The sequence below is a fragment of the Halichoerus grypus genome, chromosome 4 (genome assembly GCF_964656455.1).
Source record: "Halichoerus grypus chromosome 4, mHalGry1.hap1.1, whole genome shotgun sequence".
Classification (NCBI taxonomy): domain Eukaryota; kingdom Metazoa; phylum Chordata; class Mammalia; order Carnivora; family Phocidae; genus Halichoerus; species Halichoerus grypus.
In genome coordinates, this window is record NC_135715.1 from 12,600,242 (window position 1) to 12,623,132 (window position 22,891).

The 22,891-nt window shown below is 49.5% G+C and overlaps 1 protein-coding gene and 1 long non-coding RNA gene across 6 annotated transcripts in view; one reads left to right on the top strand and one right to left on the bottom strand.

Annotated features, from left to right (window-relative positions):
- The window catches only part of FARP1 (FERM, ARH/RhoGEF and pleckstrin domain protein 1), a 271,781-nt gene that overhangs the window by 16,925 nt on the left and 231,965 nt on the right, over positions 1–22,891 (bottom strand). For all 5 annotated transcript variants that reach the window (XM_036119342.2, XM_036119415.2, XM_036119213.2 and 2 more), the window contains exons 17-18: positions 4,152–4,233; positions 59–296 (exon numbers count right to left, since the gene is read on the bottom strand). In XM_036119342.2, the coding sequence (XP_035975235.2) occupies positions 59–296; positions 4,152–4,233 (320 nt within the window). The remainder of the gene's footprint in view (positions 1–58; positions 297–4,151; positions 4,234–22,891) is intronic.
- On the top strand, positions 144–5,199 carry LOC118553017 (uncharacterized). The gene is made up of 4 exons (XR_004925805.2): positions 144–281; positions 1,340–1,383; positions 3,216–3,301; positions 3,562–5,199. It is a non-coding gene; the product is annotated as an uncharacterized LOC118553017 (long non-coding RNA).

Genomic DNA, 22,891 nt, shown 5'->3' on the forward strand with positions numbered 1-22,891 from the left:
CTCACCCCTGCCCCACCCCCCCCCCCCCCGGCTCACCCCGGCCCCGCCCCCGGCTCACCCCGGCAGTCCCGGAAGTCGGCGTGGTGGGGCGGGTGGTGCTTGCACAGCCGCTCCAGGACCTGCTTGTAGTGCATGAGCCGGTGCAGCGGGCGCAGGAGGAAGGTGTTGAGCGGCAGGTAGCACACCTTCTGCAGCTCGAAGTCTCGGCACAAGTTCTCCAGCCGCCGCGAGCCCCTGATGCCCGTCTCCAGCGCCTCCAGAGCTTCGCTGTGCTTCCACAGGTGAGCCGCCAGTTGCTGGGGGGGGGGGGGGGGGGGGAGACAAGTGCGCATGCGTCCCACCGCGCCTGCCTTTCCGAAATGAAGATCGCCTTGGCTTGCGGGGCTTCATTTCGTTCTCTTTCTTATTGTCCCCATTTTGCTATTTATTTCATAATTTCAGTTGGGTTCTCGGGATGAAAGAAAAAGCTCTAGTAAAGCATCACGCAGCTGAAAATACTTAGGGATTTTGGAGTAGGAGATGTATATGTTATCTTAGATGTGAGAATGGCAAAACGGAGGGGAATAGATCAACAGGAGCTCCTTCAGGGGGCCTGTGGTTTTCTTCTAAATGTCACCAGATGACCAATAGACCAGGGCCCATTCAGTAAATGTCATACAGTTACCACTGTGCATTTGTTTGACTCACCCCTTTCACTTAACAATAAGTGAGTATCTGCCATGCGCCACCTACTCTGCTTGATCCTGGAGAGCTGGGTGAGAATTAGACATGGACCCTACTCTACTGGGGTCCGACAAAGATGCTTCGCTTGACCAACCTTTCTTCAGGCCCCTGAGCCTTCTCCTTGACCTGTCTGTGAACTTCCTTATTGAAAGCCAGTTTTAGCAAAAACCCTGCTAAGTCAGCCTAACCAGAACCCCTACACCCTGGATGTCTGGTCACCCTTGACATTGGGTTCCTCATCTCTCATCATCCCCAGGTGGTATCAGATCACCCCGTCTTCAGCAAAGAAGGCTGTCAGGTTGGTTCAGCCAGAACCTGACTTACTCTGATGTTTCCTCTTCATACGTTCCCATCCTCTGACCCTGCCCCTTGGCTAGAAATCCCTGCTTGCCCAAACTGTCTTCAGAGTTGAGCCCAGTCTCTCCCCCACCGAAAACCCCACCACAGGGGACCCTACCCCAGTCACAGTGGTCCTGAATAAAGTCTGCTTGACCATCTTTAACACATGCTGTTGAAGATTCCTTTCCTATCATAGCTATCATGGTGGAGAGTGGCGAGGGTAAAGAGTTGGGAGTTTAAATAAAGCATTAATGGAGGAATTCATTCTTCACGGCAGGTGGGGAAGAAGCTCAAGGGAAGGACGTTTCCAGACAGATAAAGGTAATAAGATGGGCACAAGGACATCCAGGAACAGCAGTTGTCCTCAACACTCACTTCCTAGGGGCGGGCTTGCTATCCATGCGCTGCTCACCTCCACATCTACATTTCCATGCCCTGCAAAGGCTTCCTAAAGAGCCTGAGATGCAGTGAGTCCGGGTGGGAACCCCACGTTCCCTGCCTCAACTGGGGCCACCCTGAGATTCTCTAACCTCAGGATGGTGCCGTCACCAGCCAGTTACTCGGGACAGGAAAACCAAGAGAACACTCCAGATTCCCCCATGTTTTGAATCCTTTACCAAGTCCTTCCCATTCTCCCTCCTAAAAACATCAAACCTTTTCCTGTCTTTCTCCGCACGGTCACTGCCCTGGTTCTGGCCTTGCACCCCCCACCACAGTGGCTGTGTCTCCATGGGGGCCTCGGCCTCCACGCCTCACCCCTCCACACCTAAGCCACTGACATGATTCAGCAACAGAGCTCAGCTCGTGGCCTCTTGGTTGGAACATGACAAGAGCTCCCCCCATCTTGGGACAACCTCCAGGGTCCTCGGCAGGGCACACAGGGCCCTTAGGATATAATCTCCTTACCCCTCCTATCTTGCTTCTTGCCACTCATCCCAGGGCCAACCTGAACTTGAATGTGCCAGGCTGTCGCACTCAGAGCCTCCGCACACGACACTCCCCTGTTTGGACTCCTGCTGGCCTCAGCAACTCCCTCGAAACCCAGCCGCCTCCACCGGTTAGGGACTCCTCTGTCTTCCTGTACTTAGGCTGTATTTGTACATCTTAGCCCTTATCACATGGTGTCCCCTGCTGGGGTTGTTGACTACTTTTAAAAAAAAAAATATTCATAGGAACTTGCAAAGAAATGTACAGGGAGGTCCTTCACCCAGCCTCCCCCAACGTTACCATCTTGTGTGACTACAGCATAACGTCAACACCAAGAGATTGACACTGGTCCAATCTGGAGTTTGTCTGGATTCTACCAGTTACACATCCCTTGTGCGTGCCTGTGCATGCGTGTGCGCATGTGCAGCTCTATGCAGTGTTATCCATGTGCAGTCCCTTATTTGATTTTAAGAGAGCACATCTGTCATGTTCCTATATCCTCGGGGCCTGAGGCACACAAGAGGTGCTCAGTAAATGCCTGTTCCCTGCATGCATTAATGAGCAAATGAGGGGCACCTGGCTGGCTCATTGCTAGAGCATGCAACTCTTGCTTTCTCGGGGTTGTGAGTTGGAGCCCCATGTTAGGAGTAGAGGTTACTTTTAAAAACAACAAAAAAGAGCAAATGAACCCATGCATGCACCCAGCTGAGGCAGGAGTCTTGCAAGAACCTGAGAGTCTGGAGAGGCGAGTTCATGGTCAACTGGAGCAGAGGGGAATGTGAAGGACAGCGGGAAGGGCCTGGAAAGATCATCCAAGGCTAGACTATGAAGGCTTTCCTCGTCACGTTTTGGGTTTGGACTGTATTGTCCCAATCAGAGAGATGCAGGAGGGCTTTGAGCCTAGGCGGTCTGGCTGAAATATAAATGGTGACTGGGAGCTCGGCTCGCTTGGGAGGAGGGGAGGCACCGGGAGGCAGGTCAAGTCATCCAGCAGACAGCAAACTGAGAGCCAGAGGAGTAATGTGGTAGGAGTTTAAGAAGGAGAGGAAGCAGGAGTTGGGCACTTGAGGAGACAGATGGGCTCGCATGGAGGTCCCAGCCTGGATGAAAGGCACATCTTTTTTATTTGTGTGATTTTGAAGTGCCTTTGTGCACCTGGGCAGATGTTTCCAGGGGGAAGGTCACAGCATGGGCCGGAGATCACAATCTGGGTATGTGACTTTCAGGCAGGGATTGCAGCCCCTGGCCCAGCTGCCTTGGTCATGGTCACGAGTGGAGAGTCAGCACCCCCGCTGAGTCCCTGCAAATGCAGGTAAATACACAGGTTTGTGTGTTGGGGGTGGGGGGCAGGAAGGACACTGCAAGCTGCAGGTCACTCTAAGCATTTTGGACAAAAGTGCTAACCTGGACTTCTACATCTCTAGAACCTTCTGCTGCCCTCTCTTCATACTTCATAAAAATTCTTTAAAACCAACTATAATCATTACAAGAAAAAGCAACCCAAACAAATTCTAAAAAAGGCTGCCAGTGGCTGTCTGAGCCTCTCCACCTATTTTTATTTTGCTTGCACAGAGCTCCATGCTATAAATGCTCATGGCATCCGCACACCAACTCATGCTGCCAGCAGCCGATGAAGCCGACTCAACACAAAAATGCCAACTCACCAGACTGAGGAGAGAGAACGGCTATGAGCACAAACCGAGTATGTTCCAGGAGGTCTCAGGTGCGAGGTGAACAAAGAGGAGGCTGGAGGCCCACACATGTCAGCTCTCCATGGGCGAGCAGTAAAAAGGACAACTCTGGGGACTGTCCCCAAGGGGGCAGGGAATGGGCTGGCAGGTCTCCAACTGCCGTTCCCGGAGGACACGGTGGAGGCCAAGCCTCCTTGAAGGCAGTAAGTGCAGGCGAGAGCCTTCCCTTGGCAGGATTGTACAGCGGGTCCTTGAATAACGTCGGGGTTCGGAGCACGGACTCCTCCACACAGTTAAGAATAGGCATTTAACTTTTAACTCCCCCCAAACTCAACTATTAATAATAGCCTCCGCAGATCGTCCTATCAGGTCCTGGGTGCCTACGGACAGCGGTTACAGCCCAGGCCTCCGACAGCCCCGAGATTATTGTCCCTAGGGAACGTGTTCCACCCAAATCCCAAAGCAGCTCACCTTCATGCCCTGAATGTTCTTCAGCAGGACATCTCCGATTCTTTGGTAATCTCCTCTGACGTGGGCATTTGAGCGGCCTTCCCTGAGAACAGAGGCAAAGGGGGTGAGAACGAAAACATCAGCAGTGGAAACGTTCCCAGAAACGGTCCCAGCCCCAGAGCACTCAACAGCAACCTTCATGTCTTCCTTTCCAATCCCCCATTATTTCTACCTCTCCCTTCTCTGGGTGTCACTGAATATTAGCACCAGAAGGAGACCTGGAAATTACCCCAGTCATTCTGTAGACAAAGAAGTCCACTTGTACTTCGAAAGAGATGGGGAAGAACTATTTTGTCATCATTTTAATTTGGTCTCATTTTATATTTTTTCCCATCCACACTTGGGTGATTCTGGTGTCATTACAACAGCATGGAGATCACTAACAGACCAGGTTTCTGCCCCCCAAGAGCCCTTAGCCTAAAGCAGACAAAGAGTTGTGTGGAAAAACAGGACTGAGGGGGTACAGGGGACCCGCGCATGTGGAGGTGGGAATGGGGGCAGAAGCAGGCAGGACGGGTGTCCCAGGTACGGGGAGGATCCAGACTCCCCCCTCCCCCCCTGACCTGCTGGGTGGTAGATGATAACCATGTGGGCACTTTCAGCAGAGTTTTGGGTATATATTTGTATTTCTCATGGTTCCAGGCTGTAGCCAATGTTGAGAAACCAGGGGCTTAAGCAGCAGAGAGGAAAGGAGTATTGATAATGGCAGGTAGTTATGGAGCACGGTCTGCCATGCTGAGCACATTACAAGCACAAACTCGTTTACCCCTCGCGGCGGCCTTACGAGGCAGGTGCGCTCGGCACTACCATCAAACGGCTTTAGAAACCGAGGCACAAAGTAACACGTGGCTTGCCTAATGTCAGCTATCATGAGATCGTGAGCCTGAACTTGAGCCAAGGGGGTCCAGCCTACACCCCTCCAAGCACGCACCAGGGGTATCTGTGAATTTATGCACTGATGAGAAAAGAATATTCCAGAGACAATTAAAACACCATTTACTACAATGAATCTGGCTAATATCTTTAAACCAACTGTTCAGGAAAGCTAGAAGCCAGCTTAAGTGAAGGGGATGGATGAAAAAGAAAAAAGGTAAAAATCCGGACATGGGGCCTTAGAGTCAGAAGTGAGAGGTGCTCAGAGTGGAATAAAACCCTGAACCCAAGTCAGGATGGCCTGTGATTCAGCCCCACGGATGCCACCACTCTATGCCTCCAACATTGGGAGAGTGACGTCCCTTCTCAGCAGTGCTGAGCCTCAGAGCCTTCTGGAACTGTTGACCCCACTGTCGATTCATCAAGGTTGTCAGGATGGGCAGAGGAGGGCAGGAGGAAGGCACACACTTAAGGAAGCGAAGCCAGGGGCTGGGAAAGTCAGGGCAGATAGAAACAGAAGGGCTGGCTCCTCGCCCAGCCCCTGGCTTCCCGCAATAGACAGTGAACGACTTGATTCATTGCACGGGTTCTAACTAGGCGTGTGCTGTACGGACGACATCACAGGGCAGACAGAGCACCCAGACCCGCTGGGCAGTGAGAGCTGCTCTGGAAGGAAGGGAGGGAGAGCATCCATTACGCTCCCAGCCTGGGTCATCAGCGGCTTCTGGATGCTTTCTTTAACGCATTCCTCTCTCCTCCACCCCAACACAGGTTCCTCAATCCTTCTGCTTCCTCTTAGCTACCAAAACAAATGTGGTTGGCACACTGCCTTAATTACTACTCCCTTCTCTTCCAATGAAATAGGGATTCTCTCCCCACCACACCCTGAAGTGCTTCGGTGAAGGAATTCCATCGTCATCACTACTAAACCACTCTGCCCTGTGTAACCTCTCTGGGCGAGAGCGCCCCACACTTCTGGTGCCCTTTCCCTTCAGGCTCCCAGATTCCCCTTGAGGTCAGTCCTCACTGCTACCTCCTCCTGTTCAGGCCACTCCTAAGAGGTGTGTGTTCTTCGGGAATACACGGGTGCTTCTATTCTCTTCACTTGCTACGTCTTCCTGTGTAACCCCTTGATTCAGGATGCCAATCTGTCCCCACAAGTTGCTTATAGCTACTGACCCAGGGACTGTCTTTCTCATACCGTCCAGAGGGTTCTGCATGAACGACCCTGCAAGTATCTCAAGCTCAAAAGGTTCCAGAGTTAATTATCTTACTGCCCAAACCCAATCCTCTTCCTATATTAATCCCCGTGGTGATACAATCGTTCTGCCCTATGCTCAAACACCAAGGTAGGAACTCAGGTATCCTCCCTTGTCAGTCTCTCATATCCCCACCCACTGGATGGTCCCTGGGGAGTGTTCAAGCAACGGACTCAGCCCCAGGCTCTGCTTTGGAGACAGTCCTCAGTCCACAGCTAATCACTGCCTAATATTCTGCTCCATCAACTGCAAGGTTGAGGCATCTTTGGATTTTTAGCAAATGGTTATTAATCCAGTCTCTATTAGAGAGGTTGCTCATTTGGCCATTCTGTTGATCCTAATGTGTGCCTGCTTCTAGCTGCAAGTTGACTGGCTGCTCTTCTCCTCATATACTTGGAGCAGAAGGGAGCTCCGGCCTGAAATGGAGGCTTTCTGCTTTCTAGAACCACCTGCCCCCTGTGCCTTCGCCATCACATGAAGCCCTTGTAGGAGCTGGAAAGCTCTCCTTCCCTTACCCCACTGCCCCCCAACACCTGAACAAAAAAGAAGACCCAGCTACTGAGCCACAATGTCTGATTTTGACTAAATGCCACACATTAATAAAAGGAGGCAAGACACAACTGAAACCTGATTTGTGGGTATGCAGATACTACTTGGAACTTATGTAAGTGACCCCAAAACTTTCAAATAGGCATGCCATTTGACAATGCAGCTAAGGAAGGTCTTTACTTAGTTCGAAGGACATAATTTAGATACTTTAGCAAGAGTCCTCTGGATTAGGTGGGCAAGGGGAGAAAAGGGGGGGGGGTCCTGTGGCTTCATTAATATTCATAACAAGCAATTTCCTCCTCCTCACAGATAACACCCTAGCCCAGGGGAAAATCAAGTGCTGGAAAGCAGATCCTGGGGGAGGGGCAGAGCCCCACGGGGAAGTAAAACATCACTGACTTCACTTCCTTCCTTCTGCCAACCGTTTTAAAAGAAAATGTACTCACGTTACAGCCCCAAAGTCAAGGGGACATTTTCCTGCATGGGCTTGCTAGCAGAGCCCTGTTTCTCTGTCTTTGGCATCTTTACTTTTGTTTTAGAAATAGCTCTAGGTTCCTTTCATCACTGCCCTGTGCCTCTGCGGGGGGCTGCGGCGGGGGGAGGCGGCGGTGATATGGATAAATTCAAACGGGGCCAGCTCTAGGTGGTGTGGGGAAAGCAGGCTGGGGCCCAGGAAGTCAACGCAACCATTCACGCAGCCCTGCCCACCCTCCATACCCTCCCCTCTACAGCACGTCGCCTGTCCCGGCCCCGCGGTCGTTCCAGAACGTGAAAGCCCACGGGAACAGGACAGAACCCCAAATTCCTGCCACCGCCTATAGAAACACTGGCTATTTTTACTTCCTGCACCCCAATCTGCAAGTTCAAAGCATCTGCTTTATCATGAAGAACTAAAAGGTCATGTCATTATTAAGAACATGAAAAAAGTAATTATAACTCTTCCAGAACATCCTCCGGATGTTAACCTCACAAGAAAAGGGGCCTTGTTTCGAAGACAGGGCCACGTATTTGTTGTCTGCGTAATTACCGCGCCGCAACAAAGCTGAAAATTCTTTTGACAATTTCACTTTGGAAATTCATGTACTCGGATGCCTCCAGGATGCTCAGTTCTGACCCGTGCACCACCCCGTGCACCACGATTCACATACGCCCTGGAGCAACATGTTAGCTCAGCATAGGGCTGAACACACACACAGACACAAAGACACACACACACCATGAATTCTCCAAGTCTTCCAGACCCTCTGTAAACACACATACACACACACCATGAATTCTCCAAGTCTTCCAGACCCTCTGTAAACACACACACACACACACACACACCATGAATTCTCCAAGTCTTCCAGACCCTCTGTAAACACACACACACACACCATGAATTCTCTAAGTCTTCCAGACCCTCTGTAAACACACACACACACACACACATATACCATGAATTCTCCAAGTCTTCCAGACCCTCTGTAAACACACACACACACACACACACCATGAATTCTCCAAGTCTTCCAGACGCTCTGTAAACACACACATACACACACACAAACACCATGAATTCTCCAAGTCTTCCAGACCCTCTGTAAACACACATACACACACACCATGAATTCTCCAAGTCTTCCAGACCCTCTGTAAACACACACACACACATACACCATGAATTCTCCAAGTCTTCCAGACCCTCTGTAAACACACACACACACACCATGAATTCTCTAAGTCTTCCAGACCCTCTGTAAACACACATACACACACACCATGAATTCTCCAAGTCTTCCAGACGCTCTGTAAACACACACACACACACACACACACACACACACACACCATGAATTCTCCAAGTCTTCCAGACGCTCTGTAAACACACACACATACACACACACAAACACCATGAATTCTCCAAGTCTTCCAGACCCTCTGTAAACACACATACACACACACCATGAATTCTCCAAGTCTTCCAGACCCTCTGTAAACACACACACACACACCATGAATTCTCCAAGTCTTCCAGACCCTCTGTAAACACACATACACACACACCATGAATTCTCCAAGTCTTCCAGACCCTCTGTAAACACACACACACACACACACCATGAATTCTCCAAGTCTTCCAGACCCTCTGTAAACACACACACACACCATGAATTCTCCAAGTCTTCCAGACCCTCTGTAAACACACATACACACACACCATGAATTCTCCAAGTCTTCCAGACCCTCTGTAAACACACACACACACACCATGAATTCTCTAAGTCTTCCAGACCCTCTGTAAACACACATACACACACCATGAATTCTCCAAGTCTTCCAGACGCTCTGTAAACACACACACATACACACACACAAACACCATGAATTCTCCAAGTCTTCCAGACCCTCTGTAAACACACATACACACACACCATGAATTCTCCAAGTCTTCCAGACCCTCTGTAAACACACACACACACACACACCATGAATTCTCCAAGTCTTCCAGACCCTCTGTAAACACACATACACACACACCATGAATTCTCCAAGTCTTCCAGACCCTCTGTAAACACACACACACACACACACACACCATGAATTCTCCAAGTCTTCCAGACCCTCTGTAAACACACACACACCATGAATTCTCCAAGTCTTCCAGACCCTCTGTAAACACACATACACACACACCATGAATTCTCCAAGTCTTCCAGACCCTCTGTAAACACACACACACACACACACACACCATGAATTCTCCAAGTCTTCCAGACCCTCTGTAAACACACACACACACACACCATGAATTCTCCAAGTCTTCCAGACCCTCTGTAAACACACATACACACACACCATGAATTCTCCAAGTCTTCCAGACCCTCTGTAAACACACACACACACACACACACACACCATGAATTCTCCAAGTCTTCCAGACCCTCTGTAAACACACACACACACCATGAATTCTCCAAGTCTTCCAGACCCTCTGTAAACACACATACACACACACCATGAATTCTCCAAGTCTTCCAGACCCTCTGTAAACACACACACACACACCATGAATTCTCCAAGTCTTCCAGACCCTCTGTAAACACACACACACACACACACACACACACCATGAATTCTCCAAGTCTTCCAGACGCTCTGTAAACACACACACATACACACACACAAACACCATGAATTCTCCAAGTCTTCCAGACCCTCTGTAAACACACACACACACATACACCATGAATTCTCCAAGTCTTCCAGACCCTCTGTAAACACACACACACACACCATGAATTCTCTAAGTCTTCCAGACCCTCTGTAAACACACATACACACACACCATGAATTCTCCAAGTCTTCCAGACGCTCTGTAAACACACACACACACACACACACACACACACACACACACCATGAATTCTCCAAGTCTTCCAGACGCTCTGTAAACACACACACATACACACACACACACAAACACCATGAATTCTCCAAGTCTTCCAGACCCTCTGTAAACACACATACACACACACCATGAATTCTCCAAGTCTTCCAGACCCTCTGTAAACACACATACACACACACCATGAATTCTCCAAGTCTTCCAGACCCTCTGTAAACACACACACACACACACCATGAATTCTCCAAGTCTTCCAGACCCTCTGTAAACACACACACACACACACACCATGAATTCTCCAAGTCTTCCAGACCCTCTGTAAACACACATACACACACACCATGAATTCTCCAAGTCTTCCAGACCCTCTGTAAACACACATACACACACACCATGAATTCTCCAAGTCTTCCAGACCCTCTGTAAACACACACACACACACCATGAATTCTCCAAGTCTTCCAGACCCTCTGTAAACACACACACACACACACACACACACACACACATATACCATGAATTCTCCAAGTCTTCCAGACCCTCTGTAAACACTTCATTCACCACTGCGGGAGCGGGTCACTAACTCGGCAGCAGGCAGAGCGAGAAGAGGAAGAAAAGAAGGACCAGTTCCCTGGGGGGGGGGGGGGGGGGGAGGGCAACAGTGAGGCTGACTATGAGGGGCAGAGGGAACCCCCGCACCTGAGGGCTTTGACTCTGGCCCCCAGGAAATACACAACGCTGGTGGCAGGAGCAGGTGGGCAAGGCCGACGGGAGAAAATACCACTCTGCTCCCCCCTTCACACCCCCAATCCCAGGGTCAACCTAAAATCTACACGGAGCCCTAAAGCCACGTACAGCACATCCACAACCTCATCGGTGATACAATCCCCCACTGGCAGTGTTTTCTGGGGAGCGGGACATCAGGCCTGGCTTTGGTCAAGTGTCGCAGGAGATTCTTTACCACAAATGCAGGTAGTGACCGACCCCACTGGGCTTTTCAAGTAGCCTAGTATTAATCCAAGCGTGTTCATGAAACACCCAGCCCTCCCCTTCTCACAACAAATGAAGCATCATCTCAGACTGAAGCACAAAGCTCATGCAGCTCAGAGCCGGAGTGTGGCCCCGCCACTGGGCTCTGGGTCTGGACTGGACGCTCCCTCACCCCAGGAGATGGACTGAACCTTGTGAGCCATTTTTAGGCCACATTTGCAAATTGAACATCATATCCTTGGCTCTTACTAGTCCCTGTGGGTTCTATGATTTTAAAATGAAAAAAGTCTGTAATCACATGTATTTGTCTATCTATATATAAGTAGAAGGATAGCATATAAATAAGTAAATGAATAAAGATACATCTTCCATTAATGTGTGGGTGAGGGAGGGTGGCTGGGTTCAAAATTAAACAATTTAGCCAGAGTAATAGATTATATTTACATTCTATATCTAATACTTGGTTATATATAACATATATAATACATATAACATCTATAAATATATTAGCCACATGTAATTATGTAGATTTCAATATTCTTTGATGGATTTTAATATCCCTTGAGATCCCTGAAGAGGAAAATCAAAAGAATTTGAATTTTAATTCGCATCCCCAGTTGTGGGAAAGACGTTTGTGCAAGAGGTGTCCTCACTGGGCTTGGGGCCCTTGGGTTTCCCTTTGGTGGCTACAGGTAAGGGATCCAGCCTCTGGGCCAGTGCCATCAGAAGGCAGACACCCTGTGCTCTGGCAGGTGTCATGCCCATCAATTCTAATACTGGGATACTCAAAGCCCTGACTTTCCTTCTGAGGTTTAACGCCAGGTCCCACTTAACAAGAGGAGCAAAAGTTACAACCCCACTCACAGACAGGCTTGACAGCACCCAGAGGAGACCTGACGTGGTTCCCTGGGTTCAGTCCTGTTAATGAGCCACATGTGAAAATTCAAGAGGACAGAAAAGGCATCTTAGACTCATCAGCAACCTGGGGAGGGCTCTCTCTCAAGTGTCTTCCAGCAGAAACCCATCTGCGGTTCAGGCAATTGGAAAAATTGTTTTCATTTTCCTAGGAAAGCAGCTTGCTCTCAAAGCACAGTGGGCTCTATAGCCAGGAACAAGGCAGATAATCCAAGGAAAACTAGCTCCCACATATGACCGAGAACGTGTCATTTTACTCGTGTGCTAAAAGGAGACAATCACTACTGTCCCTGGAACCCCAGGTGGACAGTGGAAAGCCAGCTGGGACAGAATATAATGAAATCACAGTGTCCTTGTCGTGTCTTTCTTGGCTTTGAAACAAATGTAAAAATTTAAACTTCAAATAAAATTTATATAAATAAGTGTACAAGCGATCCCCCCGCACAGTGTACTGGTAAACCCCATACACAACTTTTTTTCTATTGTTTATACTAATTTTTCTCATTTTTCTTCCACTGTTTATGCTTCCAAGCGGTTTTCTAGGTAGACCACATTGCCTTGTCCCCAATGAGTTTCACTGCTGTTTACTTTGAGAGCAATGCTTTTAAACCCTTTTTGCATCATCTTATTCTTTAAACCAATGAAAAATCTTCGAATAAAAGCTCTTACACACAAGAAGTAGCCCAATGTGGGCAAAGCGGGGAGTGCAGGGCTCAGAGAAGCACGCTGAGTCTTGATTTTTGACAGCTAACCTCAGAGATTCTCAATTCCAGGAAAGTGGATGCAAAGGACCTAATGTGCTGGGACATTCAGTCATGTTGGGAACAGAAGATGGCATTCTTCCATCATCTACTCCTGAGCTCCTTCTCCTTTAAGGCCTCGAGAACTAACTGTGCTGTCCAGGATGGTATCCACACGTGGCTGTTTAAATCTTACCTCTGCTTACCATGGAATCAGCCACACTAGCCCTATTTTAAATGCTCCATTGCCACACGTGGCTAGGGGCTGTTACTGAGCAATGCGGACACAGCATATTTCCATCATGGACTCCAGGGAAAGCAAGAAGTGGGGTGTGGTCCTCCCTAGCTTTATCCCGACCAACTTGCAGAGCCTGGTGTTCCATAGGGAGGGGAAGACAGGCCTATTCCACCAGGATTGTTTTGATGGTCCAATGAGACAATTTAAAGGAAAATGTTTGGAAAGATGTTGCAGAAATGCAAGATGCTTTACTGTACAAACATTGCCAGTCTTAAAGCTATCATGATATTTAACAGCTCTAGAATACGGACAGTGATTTCTGTTCTGAGAAAAGGGTCAGCTGCCTATTGATCTCGTGGCTTGGCCTGAGTAGAAAACAGAACAGGAGCTCTTCAGGTCCCCCCAGATGCCTCTTTCCCCCTTTCAGATCTTATCAGGCTGCTTGCTGGTCTGGCTGCCTCCTCGACACAGAGCAGAACGCAGGATGAAACCAGAATGAAGACTGGGGATTGCGGCACGTTTTGTTCACTGAGCACCGAGAAGAGTGACTGATCTATGGTAGGGATGCAGTAAATATTTGTTGAATCCACGAAAGCTGATCCTGGCCAAGTCTGCTGACAGAGGGATTCACATGCACACAGCTCAAGGCTCTGGGGTCAGATGGCCTCTGCCACCAAAGCCCCAGTTGTGTGTGTCACTGGGACGGAAAAGGTGCGTCACATCCTTGCCCCATCCACACGTGTGTGTGCCTGCGTGCGTGTGGCCAGGAATGGCCTGAGCAGGTAGTAGGCACCGGCTGTTTAAGATCACGGGTAGGGCTGGGGTTTCCTTGGCCAGAAGCTGTTCTCATGTTACAAGTGAACAGCAGTCAACCTGCTTCTTTGGAGTTCTTTTTCTCTACATGTTAGGCCTCGGGCTTTTGGTGCTAAAGGCATAGTGACAGTCCAACCAGCTGGTTTCAAAAACCACTTGTGCCCTTAACTAGCTATGTGACATCTGCCAAGTAACTCACCTCTCTGGGCCTCATTTCTTCAACTCTCACCAACAAAACCAGCAAGCAGCTTCTCTATATATTTTTTTTCAATCGAAGGGATAAAATAAAAGTGCCCCTTAAGAGTAACACACAGAAAGAGCCTTGTCTCAGACTGTAATGGTCTTAACATCTCCACTGACCTAAGCCAGAGCCAAGCAGCTACCACCAAACAATGCCCTCTGCTCTTGGGTCCCACAGCTGTGCACCCACCTCGTGCCTGATTCAGCCAAAGGCAAAAAAAATACCACCGCTCAGGAATTCCCAGACACCACGGGGAGCCAAGAAAACAGACACAAAATATGGGTCCTCAGAAGTTCCTAGCACATCACATACGTGTTAAAAAGTGAGCAAGCAAATACAAAAGCTCCCCTAAGACCCAAAGAGGAAAGCCAGTAGTTAATAGTTTAAACCTGCTGAAGAGAAGAATGCCCAACAGCCGCGTGCTTTGAGAAAAGTTAGTGCGTGGAGGGAGGTCTACTTCTCTTCCTCCTCTTGTTCCCTCAGCAAAAGGTCAACACGTGTGGTTTGAATCTAAGGCCCTGGAGAAATTCCAGAGAGCGCAGAGGGCCATGTCAACAAGTCAAATGGGAAGGTTGAGAGACAGTGAAGCAAGATGGGGAGGGCAGGACTCGAAAGCCACGCTGCCTGGGTTCAAGGGCAGCATTAATTCTGCAACCTGGCCAGGCTATTCGTCCTGCAGACTGAGGCTCAGTCCCCTCATGCCTCTTCCCGTCGTGCGGCTGAAACAAGGTGGGTAAGGGCTTGGAAGCGGCCAGAGAGGCTCCGAGGACACGTGGCAAGGCTAACTTCTACAGGGTCACCTCTGATATCACCGTCCCCATAGTGGCCATTATTTTTTTAAAGATTTATTTTTAATTTTTATTTGACAGAGAGAGAGAGACAGCGAGAGGGAACACAAGCAGGGGGAGCAGGAGAGGGAGAAGCAGGCTTCCCGCGGAGCAGGCAGCCCGATGCGGGGCTCGATCCCAGGACCCTGGGACCATGACCTGAGCCGAAGGCAGACGCTTAACGCCTGAGCCACCCAGGCGTCCCTGTAGTGACCATTTCACCATCAGCAAGTATGTTGGTAGACAGATTCGAGACCTAAAGGTGATACTTCCGCAGACAAAGCCACCACGGGGCCAGTGTTGACCAGATGCCACATACCTTCTGCCACTTTTGAGAGGACACACATCACAAGGGGGAAAGGGGTATAGAGCAGAAGGGCCTCTCAGGGAGCAGAGCTGACCTCCCGAAGCCAGGAGCAGAAGAAAGGATGCAAGAGTTGGGGACACACGTGCTGGATGGGGCTCTGCCGGGTTCCTGCTGTGTGGCCCAGGGCACACCACACACTCCTTTCCCGTGTGAAGAACGAGGAATCCATGACAGATGCACTCCCAGCCCCTTTCCAGGTGTAAAGACTTGTGCTTCAACACCACAGCTGCAAAGGCACAGGCTGAGGGTTGGATCAGACCCAAGTTCACGTTGTGCCTCTGTCACTTACGGGCTGTGTGCGAGGGCTCTCACCTCTCTGAGCCTCATTTTCCCGATCATACAATGGGAGTAACACCTACACCTGGGTGTTTTTCAACAAGGACAAGATTTTTTGGTAAAGGGCCAGACAGTAAATACCTTATGCTTTGTGGCCCAGTCTGTGTCACTAGTATTTAACTGGGAGAAGCGGCCACAGACAATGGGTAAAAGAATGGGCATAGCTGTGTTCCAATAAAACTTTATTAACAACAACAGGTGGCAGAACAGATCTGGCCATGGGTCATAGTTTGCCAGCCTGTTTTTTGAAGATCAAATGGGAAAAGCTGGAAAAGTCATTTAAATTTTTATCAGTTTGCACTTGTACATGCTCATTAATGGTAGTTTATTATTAATAGTAATGCCACAAACTTTGCATGTGAATAAGCGTTTATAAAAGCACTGTCCTTCCTCACTTGCCAGGCCCCCCTCTGCTTTATGAAAGATCAATCCTTACCCTGGACAAAACGAAGACATTTTCATGCATTCATTTTGCAGGTATTTTGAGCAATTCTTGTGTCCCAGACCCTGTGTTTGTTGTAGTAACAAGTACTTATTTCTTACTCATTTTTCAGCCCAATATTGTCCAACAGATCTTTTTCTGTGATAAAATTTTTTAAAAAAGATTTAGAGAGAGAGAGAGAGCGCATGTGTCCGTGTGTGAGAGCAGCGGGAGGGTCAGAGGAGAGGGAGAGAATCTCAAACAGACCACGCTGAGCATGGAGCCCGACACGGGGTTTGAGCCCATGAATCTGAGATCATGACCTGAGCCAAAATCAAGAATAAGATACTTAACCGACTGAGCCACCCAGGTACCCCTAAAATGTGTTTTGTATCTTCTATGCAATACAGTAGCCACATGTGGCTAATGAACCCTTGAAATGTGGCCAGTGTTACTGAGAAAATGAGTTTTTAATTTAATGTAGATTTTAAATTTAGAATGCTGTAAGTGGCTAGTAGCTGCCATATTGGACAATTTATCCTTTTCCCACATTGTCTTCCACTTTAAACCGTTTCAAGTCTTTGAGGAAGAGGAGGCACAAAAGGATTTGAAAACGCAATAAAGGGTGTCTGGGTGGCTCAGGGTTAAGCGTCTGCCTTTGGCTCGGGTCATGATCCCAGGGCCCTGGGATCGAGTCCCACATCAGGCTCCCGGCTCTGCAGGGAGTCTGCTTCTCCCTCTGCCCCTCCTCCCACTCATTCTCTCAATCTGTCTCTCTCTCTCTCTCGCTCAAATAAATAAAATCTTAAAAAAAAAACCCACAATAAAAATGAGCCTTACCAAGCTGTGAAGCAGTAAACAGGCAAGCAGTCATTCACTCGACCAGGCCATTATCATTCCCGAGTTCCAGTCTAGACTACGTGGCACAGGAATGATTGTCCGTGTGCCAAGGCACGTGCGTAAGGAACTGAGATGCCGGGTGGAGAGTGGTCAGATATAAGAAGGCTAGTAACAGTCCTGGAAACTCGGAGATGGAGGACGGTGAGGATCCAGGCTTCTGAACTGGGCTGTTTCACAGGTAGAGAAATCAATGCAGCTAACTGATTTTGCTGGAATAAAGCCTGTCTCAAGATTCCTGACACACAGGGTTGTAACCCGGACTTCGTGCTCACAACCAGATTCATCCCTGCTGGAACCCTGGGAGCACTGAAAGCTCGCGAGGCACAGGGATACATCACATGAGAATGTTCCACAAGAAAAGGCACTGCAGCTAATTTTACTCTAAAAGAAGGAAAATGGTTTTCATTGTCCCTAGTAAACGTCCCAGGGTAAGACAGAGACCTCCACACGGGACCACGTCTGGAAAGGATTAGGCCATCATGAACAAAGTTTGTGGGACGGTAATTATTATTCCATGAAATAATTACAGGCTCATCTGCAGTCAACCTTTACAAGTATTTTGATGTTGGGAAACAATCTAGAAATTGGATCCTTTCCTTATGACCATGTGGGGCACAGCCTACAGAGGTCTACTCTGCCGGGGGGGGGGGGGTGGACACCAAAGCTTGGCATCCTATAAATTGCACGGCCAAAACCAGCCTGTGCTTTCTGTGGGCAGCGACCAGGAGCCCCTGGCAGCCTCTCAACAGTATGGTGCTGAGGGTCTGACCAGTTGTTCTTAGTGGCGCAGGGATGAGGGGTGGAGGGGCCGACTCTCACAGGGGGGAGGAGGTAGATGGGAGGGGTTGTGTATGTGTGCACATACGGACGGAACGTGGCGCGTGCTCAGGCCCGGTTCGAACACCTGCATCCACCACCAGAGGAGAGAATACTGGGAGAAAGTTCTCTGGCTCCAGGGAGAGCTACCTTTCTGAGGAGTGGAGGAAGGCAGGGAGCCCCCAGGAGCCTGTAAAGGACGGTGTCCCCTGCCCGCCTGCTTATAGGGAACTCAGGTGTGCAGTGAGCTCAGGAACACAGGCTGTCCAACCTCTGGGCTCCTTTCTAGCATTTCCCAACACGGTCCCAAATTCACACACAGGCCGGGGAAGCAGTGGGCTTTAACACGGCAGCTCTCCACCTCGGGACAAAAGCATGGCGTCTCGCTGGCTGGCACGATCGCCCACCTCATCCCTTCTGGGACACTTACGAAAGCTAAGAAGTCTGTTCTTGCTTCCCAGGGGTTGAGGATCAAGCCCCCCTGACCTCACAGAGCAGTGGGGGCAATACAGGGAAACAATAATGGGAGATGGAAGAGCCTCCAGGAATGAGGAAGGTGGTGGAAAGGCAGCTGGAAAGGCGGACTGCACCCCACCCTCTACTGCATTCTCAATCAATCTGGAGGCGCTCAGCGTGCGGTTCAAGTCCGATTTCAGCTTTAAAGGGACCTCCCCGTTTCTGCTTAACCCACCGCAGCCGGCTGCGGATGCTCGGGGTGGGAGTCGGGGTGGGGGGCCAGATGGAAGGCAATCCAAGCGGCACCCATGCCCGCCTCGTCTGCCTCACCTGCCCCTCGCTGCCCGAGGTTCAAGCGGGCTAATTCAGGGATGCGCCAGGGCAGCCCAGAGTGATGACACAGGCGCGGTCCCTGTCCCTCGTGTGCATTTGCCGTTTCAACGCCTCTAGTCCTATCCTGCACTGGACGACTTCGGATTTTCTTTTTTCTTTTTCTTTTTCTCAGTTTCCCGCCTTCACCATTTTCCAAGTGTACCACCAGCTCGGTGGCACGAAGGGCATCCCCCCCAACCGCCCCGTGCAAGCGCCGTCCATCCCACATTTCATCTCACTCCACGGGAACTCCAGCTCTACGGCTAACCGCTGGCTCCCTGTTGCCCTAACCCCGGACCTCGGGAACTGTCTTATCTTCTGTCTCTAAATCCGATTCCTCCAGGTATGCCCTAAGCGGAATCACAGAGTATCTGTCCTGGCTCTTGGTTCACTGAGCCGGTCTTTACGGTTCGCTGGTGTTGGAGCTGGTGTCAGAACGTCCTTCCTTTTTAAGGATGATATTCCATCGTACGATGGACCACATTCTGTTTATCCATGCACGTGTCAGTGGGCATTGGGCCACTTCCAAAGCTTTTGGCCACTGTGAGTAAAGATGCTGTGAGCGTGGGTGTAGAAGGATGTGTCTGGGTCCTTTCTCTCGATTCTTTCAAATACCTACCTGGGAGTGGACCTGTTGGGTCATGTGGTAATTCTGTATTTAATTTTTTGAGGAATTCCAAGGGTTTTCTTTTAATGATGCCCGGCTTCAAAGAGCTGGTAGGATGGTATTTTATTCCTTTTTGTTTTATGACTGTTCACTGTGAAGCTACTATGAAGGTGTTCCACTCTGCGGGGGATGCTGCTATAAATCATTCTCTGACCCTCACGTGGTCCCCCCACTCCATTTCTGCCACTGGAGTGTCCTTGCCAGACAACACCGCTCCACGTGTGAAATTCCTGTGAAAATCACAGTCTGCAGGAGTGTCCCACCCGACAGAGGAGCTTCCTTTCTGCTCTAGATGGACACCCTCCTCGTCTCTCGACTCCCTAGGGTCCAAGCCTGCTCCTACCCCTTACCTCAACCCGCTCTGCGCGCCCAGCAACTCTCCAGACGTGCTCTCTTCTGGGACCCTCCACCCCTGCTTGCCCATTTTTTCCCAAATCTCTGGTGGCTTCTTCATTTTCCTTTGCTGGCTCTCGCTCAGCCATAAGCTACACGTTTAAGGAACACTGCCAAAAAGGTGTATTTGGTATGATTCTATTCCTGGCTCTCTTCTGTCTCACCATTCTTCCTTACAGGATGGGATTCTTCCTGTGGATAATTTCCAGATCCACACCTGCACCTGATTTCTTTCCCAAGCCCGAGACCTGTGTTTCCAACTGCCTGTAGGATTTCAATACTGACCCCTCAAAACTGATGTGCCCCAAACTCATCTTCCTTCCATTACACTTGCTTCTTCCTTTCTTCTTACAATTTCTTAAATTCATGAGCATCCTCCCAGGTAGCCAGGATCAAAGCTCTTGGGGCCTCCCCGTTCCCTTCACCTTTGTCCCATGAGCCCTACTCGTCTGCTCCATGACATCTCGACCTCCAGTCTCTCCACCCCTCCTAGACTTTCTAGCTAGACTTCTGCACCCCTTCCAAGGAAATCTACTGCAAGTTTCTTCTAATACATGCAGCTGATCCTTCTTGAGCACCACATGCGCCCAGAGCCTATCCCAAGTGCCTCTCTGCAGGACTCTCCCCCCGGCCCCGCTCCCTGTGAGCTGAGTTTGTGCAGAGCAGGGCTTCATCCATCTCTGTGGAGCGAGTTGACCAGTGTGTGCTCTGACTGCCAGGCATTTCGGGGCTGGAATTTGGGACTGTGCTCTGAAAGCCAAAGGCTGTAAGTGGCTTTCTCTGAATGCCTTTGAACAGCTGAGTAGAACATCCTGGCTTTCAAAAAGAAAAGCGTTCTTCATGTTTTTACAGGTCACCAAACCTGTTTCCTTGTTTCCGAAGAAACAGGGTAGCCTGGGCTTTGGCCAGGATAGAACAGTCCATCCTCCTCTTGGGGGTGTTTCCTCAGGAGAACGCAGCATTTGGATACGGACAGGTGTGCTTACTGAGCAGGGATTCAGCCTCGTCGTGCAGGAAAATGTCCTGGTAATTTTTCTGCCCTAAGGCCTCCCACTGCTGATGGAAGCATAGGACAACTTAACACAGAACTGCAAAGGAAAAGCCTGGTGGCTGTGTCAACGAAGTACCAAATTTGGGGGGAATTTTAGGTGCACAGTAAACTTTAGATTTTTTTTCCATTAATAACAGTCATTTAAAATAGTATCACCCAGGGGGCGCCTGGGTGGCTCAGTTGTTAAGCGTCTGCCTTCGGCTCAGGTCGTGATCACAGGGTCCTGGGATCGAGCCCCACATCACGCTCCCTGCTCAGAGGGGAGTCTGCTTCTCCCTCTCCCTGTGCCCCTCCCTCTACTTGTGCATGCTCTCTCTCTGTTAAAGAAATAAATAAAGTCTTTAAAAAAATAGTGTCACTGAACAAAGTCTGGAGTTCAGTTGATGGTAACTTAGCCATGTGAGTTTCTTAGTTCAGACAGAAGAAGCTGGCATTAAGGGAAAGGCAGGCGTGAAGGGCATGCAGAAACTCTATTGTCGTGGCAACTTTTCTCTAAATCTAAAATTATTTCAAAATAAAGTTAATATAAAAAATGATCAGCTCCCCAACCCCCCTTTCTGTGGATGGTGCAGAACACCAAGCCCTTCACTAATACGGTCTCATTTAGTCCGTGTGACAGCCCTACGAGGTAGAGACTGCACTGCACATGTGACAGATGAGGCATGAAGCTCTGCAAGGGCCCCAGGCAGCTGGAGAGACACGTGAGCTGGTGGCGGTACCATGAGTGTGGACCCAGTGGGGACACAGCCATCCCAGTATGCACCAGCCAGCCCGGGTTGCCCGTATCACAGACTGAATACGCACATGCATTCATACACCTACACACCTACATCTATGTGGCCTGTCGGTCAGGAACTCAGTGTGAACTCCTTTTCTTAATAAACCTCTCTGTGTTCCATTCTCCTCCTTAAACATACTCAGTCCCGGGCCACCTCTGCTGTGCAGGCATCAGTGGCCCAGAGGTCCTTCGAAGCAGAACTGGCCAGTGATGCCCTGGGGCTCACGTGGGATATGGCCCACCACTCATCCATGAGAGGGCCTGGCCCTCCTTCTCCATGCCTGCCTCCCCCACCTGCCGAGACTGCAAGCCCCCAGTGGGCAAAGCCTCACACTCAGACACTAGGCTCGCTCGCTCACTCACCCATCTGTGCGAGCATGCATGCATGCATTCACAAGAGTTATAACCAAAATACACATCAAAGAATCAGAGAATCCTACGGTTGTAAGAGGGACTCCCTATCAGTTGCTCCAGAAAAGGTATTCATCACAGTCATCTCAAGAAGTACGTCAGAAATACACGTTTCTGGGACTCCTTCCAACTTTCTGATTCGGGGGGCTGCATGGGGACGGGCAATCTGTATTTTTTCAAACCCCTCACCCCCACCCCCAGGTGACCCTGATGCACTGCCAGATTGGGGGTTTCGCCCAACAGATAAATACCTTCTAAAAACAGTCAACCTCTGCTCAAGAAACCCCAAGGTGGAGGAGCGCACTACCTCATAAGGCAGTCTCTCACGGCTAAGTGTTAGCGTTAGGAAAGCCTTCTCTATATTTAGACACGACGTGCCTCTTTGGAAATGTACCGTTTAAATTTTGTGCTCTGGTACAGTGAAGAAGAGCTCACTCCCTTTCCCACATGACCAGCCGAAAGAGAGCCAACACATATTCTAAAATCTTCTCTCTCCTAGCACAAATGCCCATATATCCAACACCTTTTTTTTTTTTTTTTTAATGAAATGCATTCTCTTATTAACCTATTTCAAATGTGAAACTCAGAGCTGGGCCCAGTGTTCTGAAGGAGCCCTGAGCCTTGAAGGTTTCGTTTGTCATGCTCTGGTCTCTTTCATACTTAGGACAGTCAGGACAAGGGTCGCCAACCTTGGCTACACATTGCAATCACCTGGGAAGCTTTAGGAACCACTGATTCTTCTGTCCTACCTCTCAGAGATTCCAATATAACTGGTCTGGGGTTCTGGCTGGTTATGAAGATTTTTTAAAGGTTCCAGATAACTGGAAGGAGCAGCCAGTGTTGAGAGCTAGAGAAAGATGCCGGGTCTTCTCCATGTTACCCTGTTGGCTCATACTTACA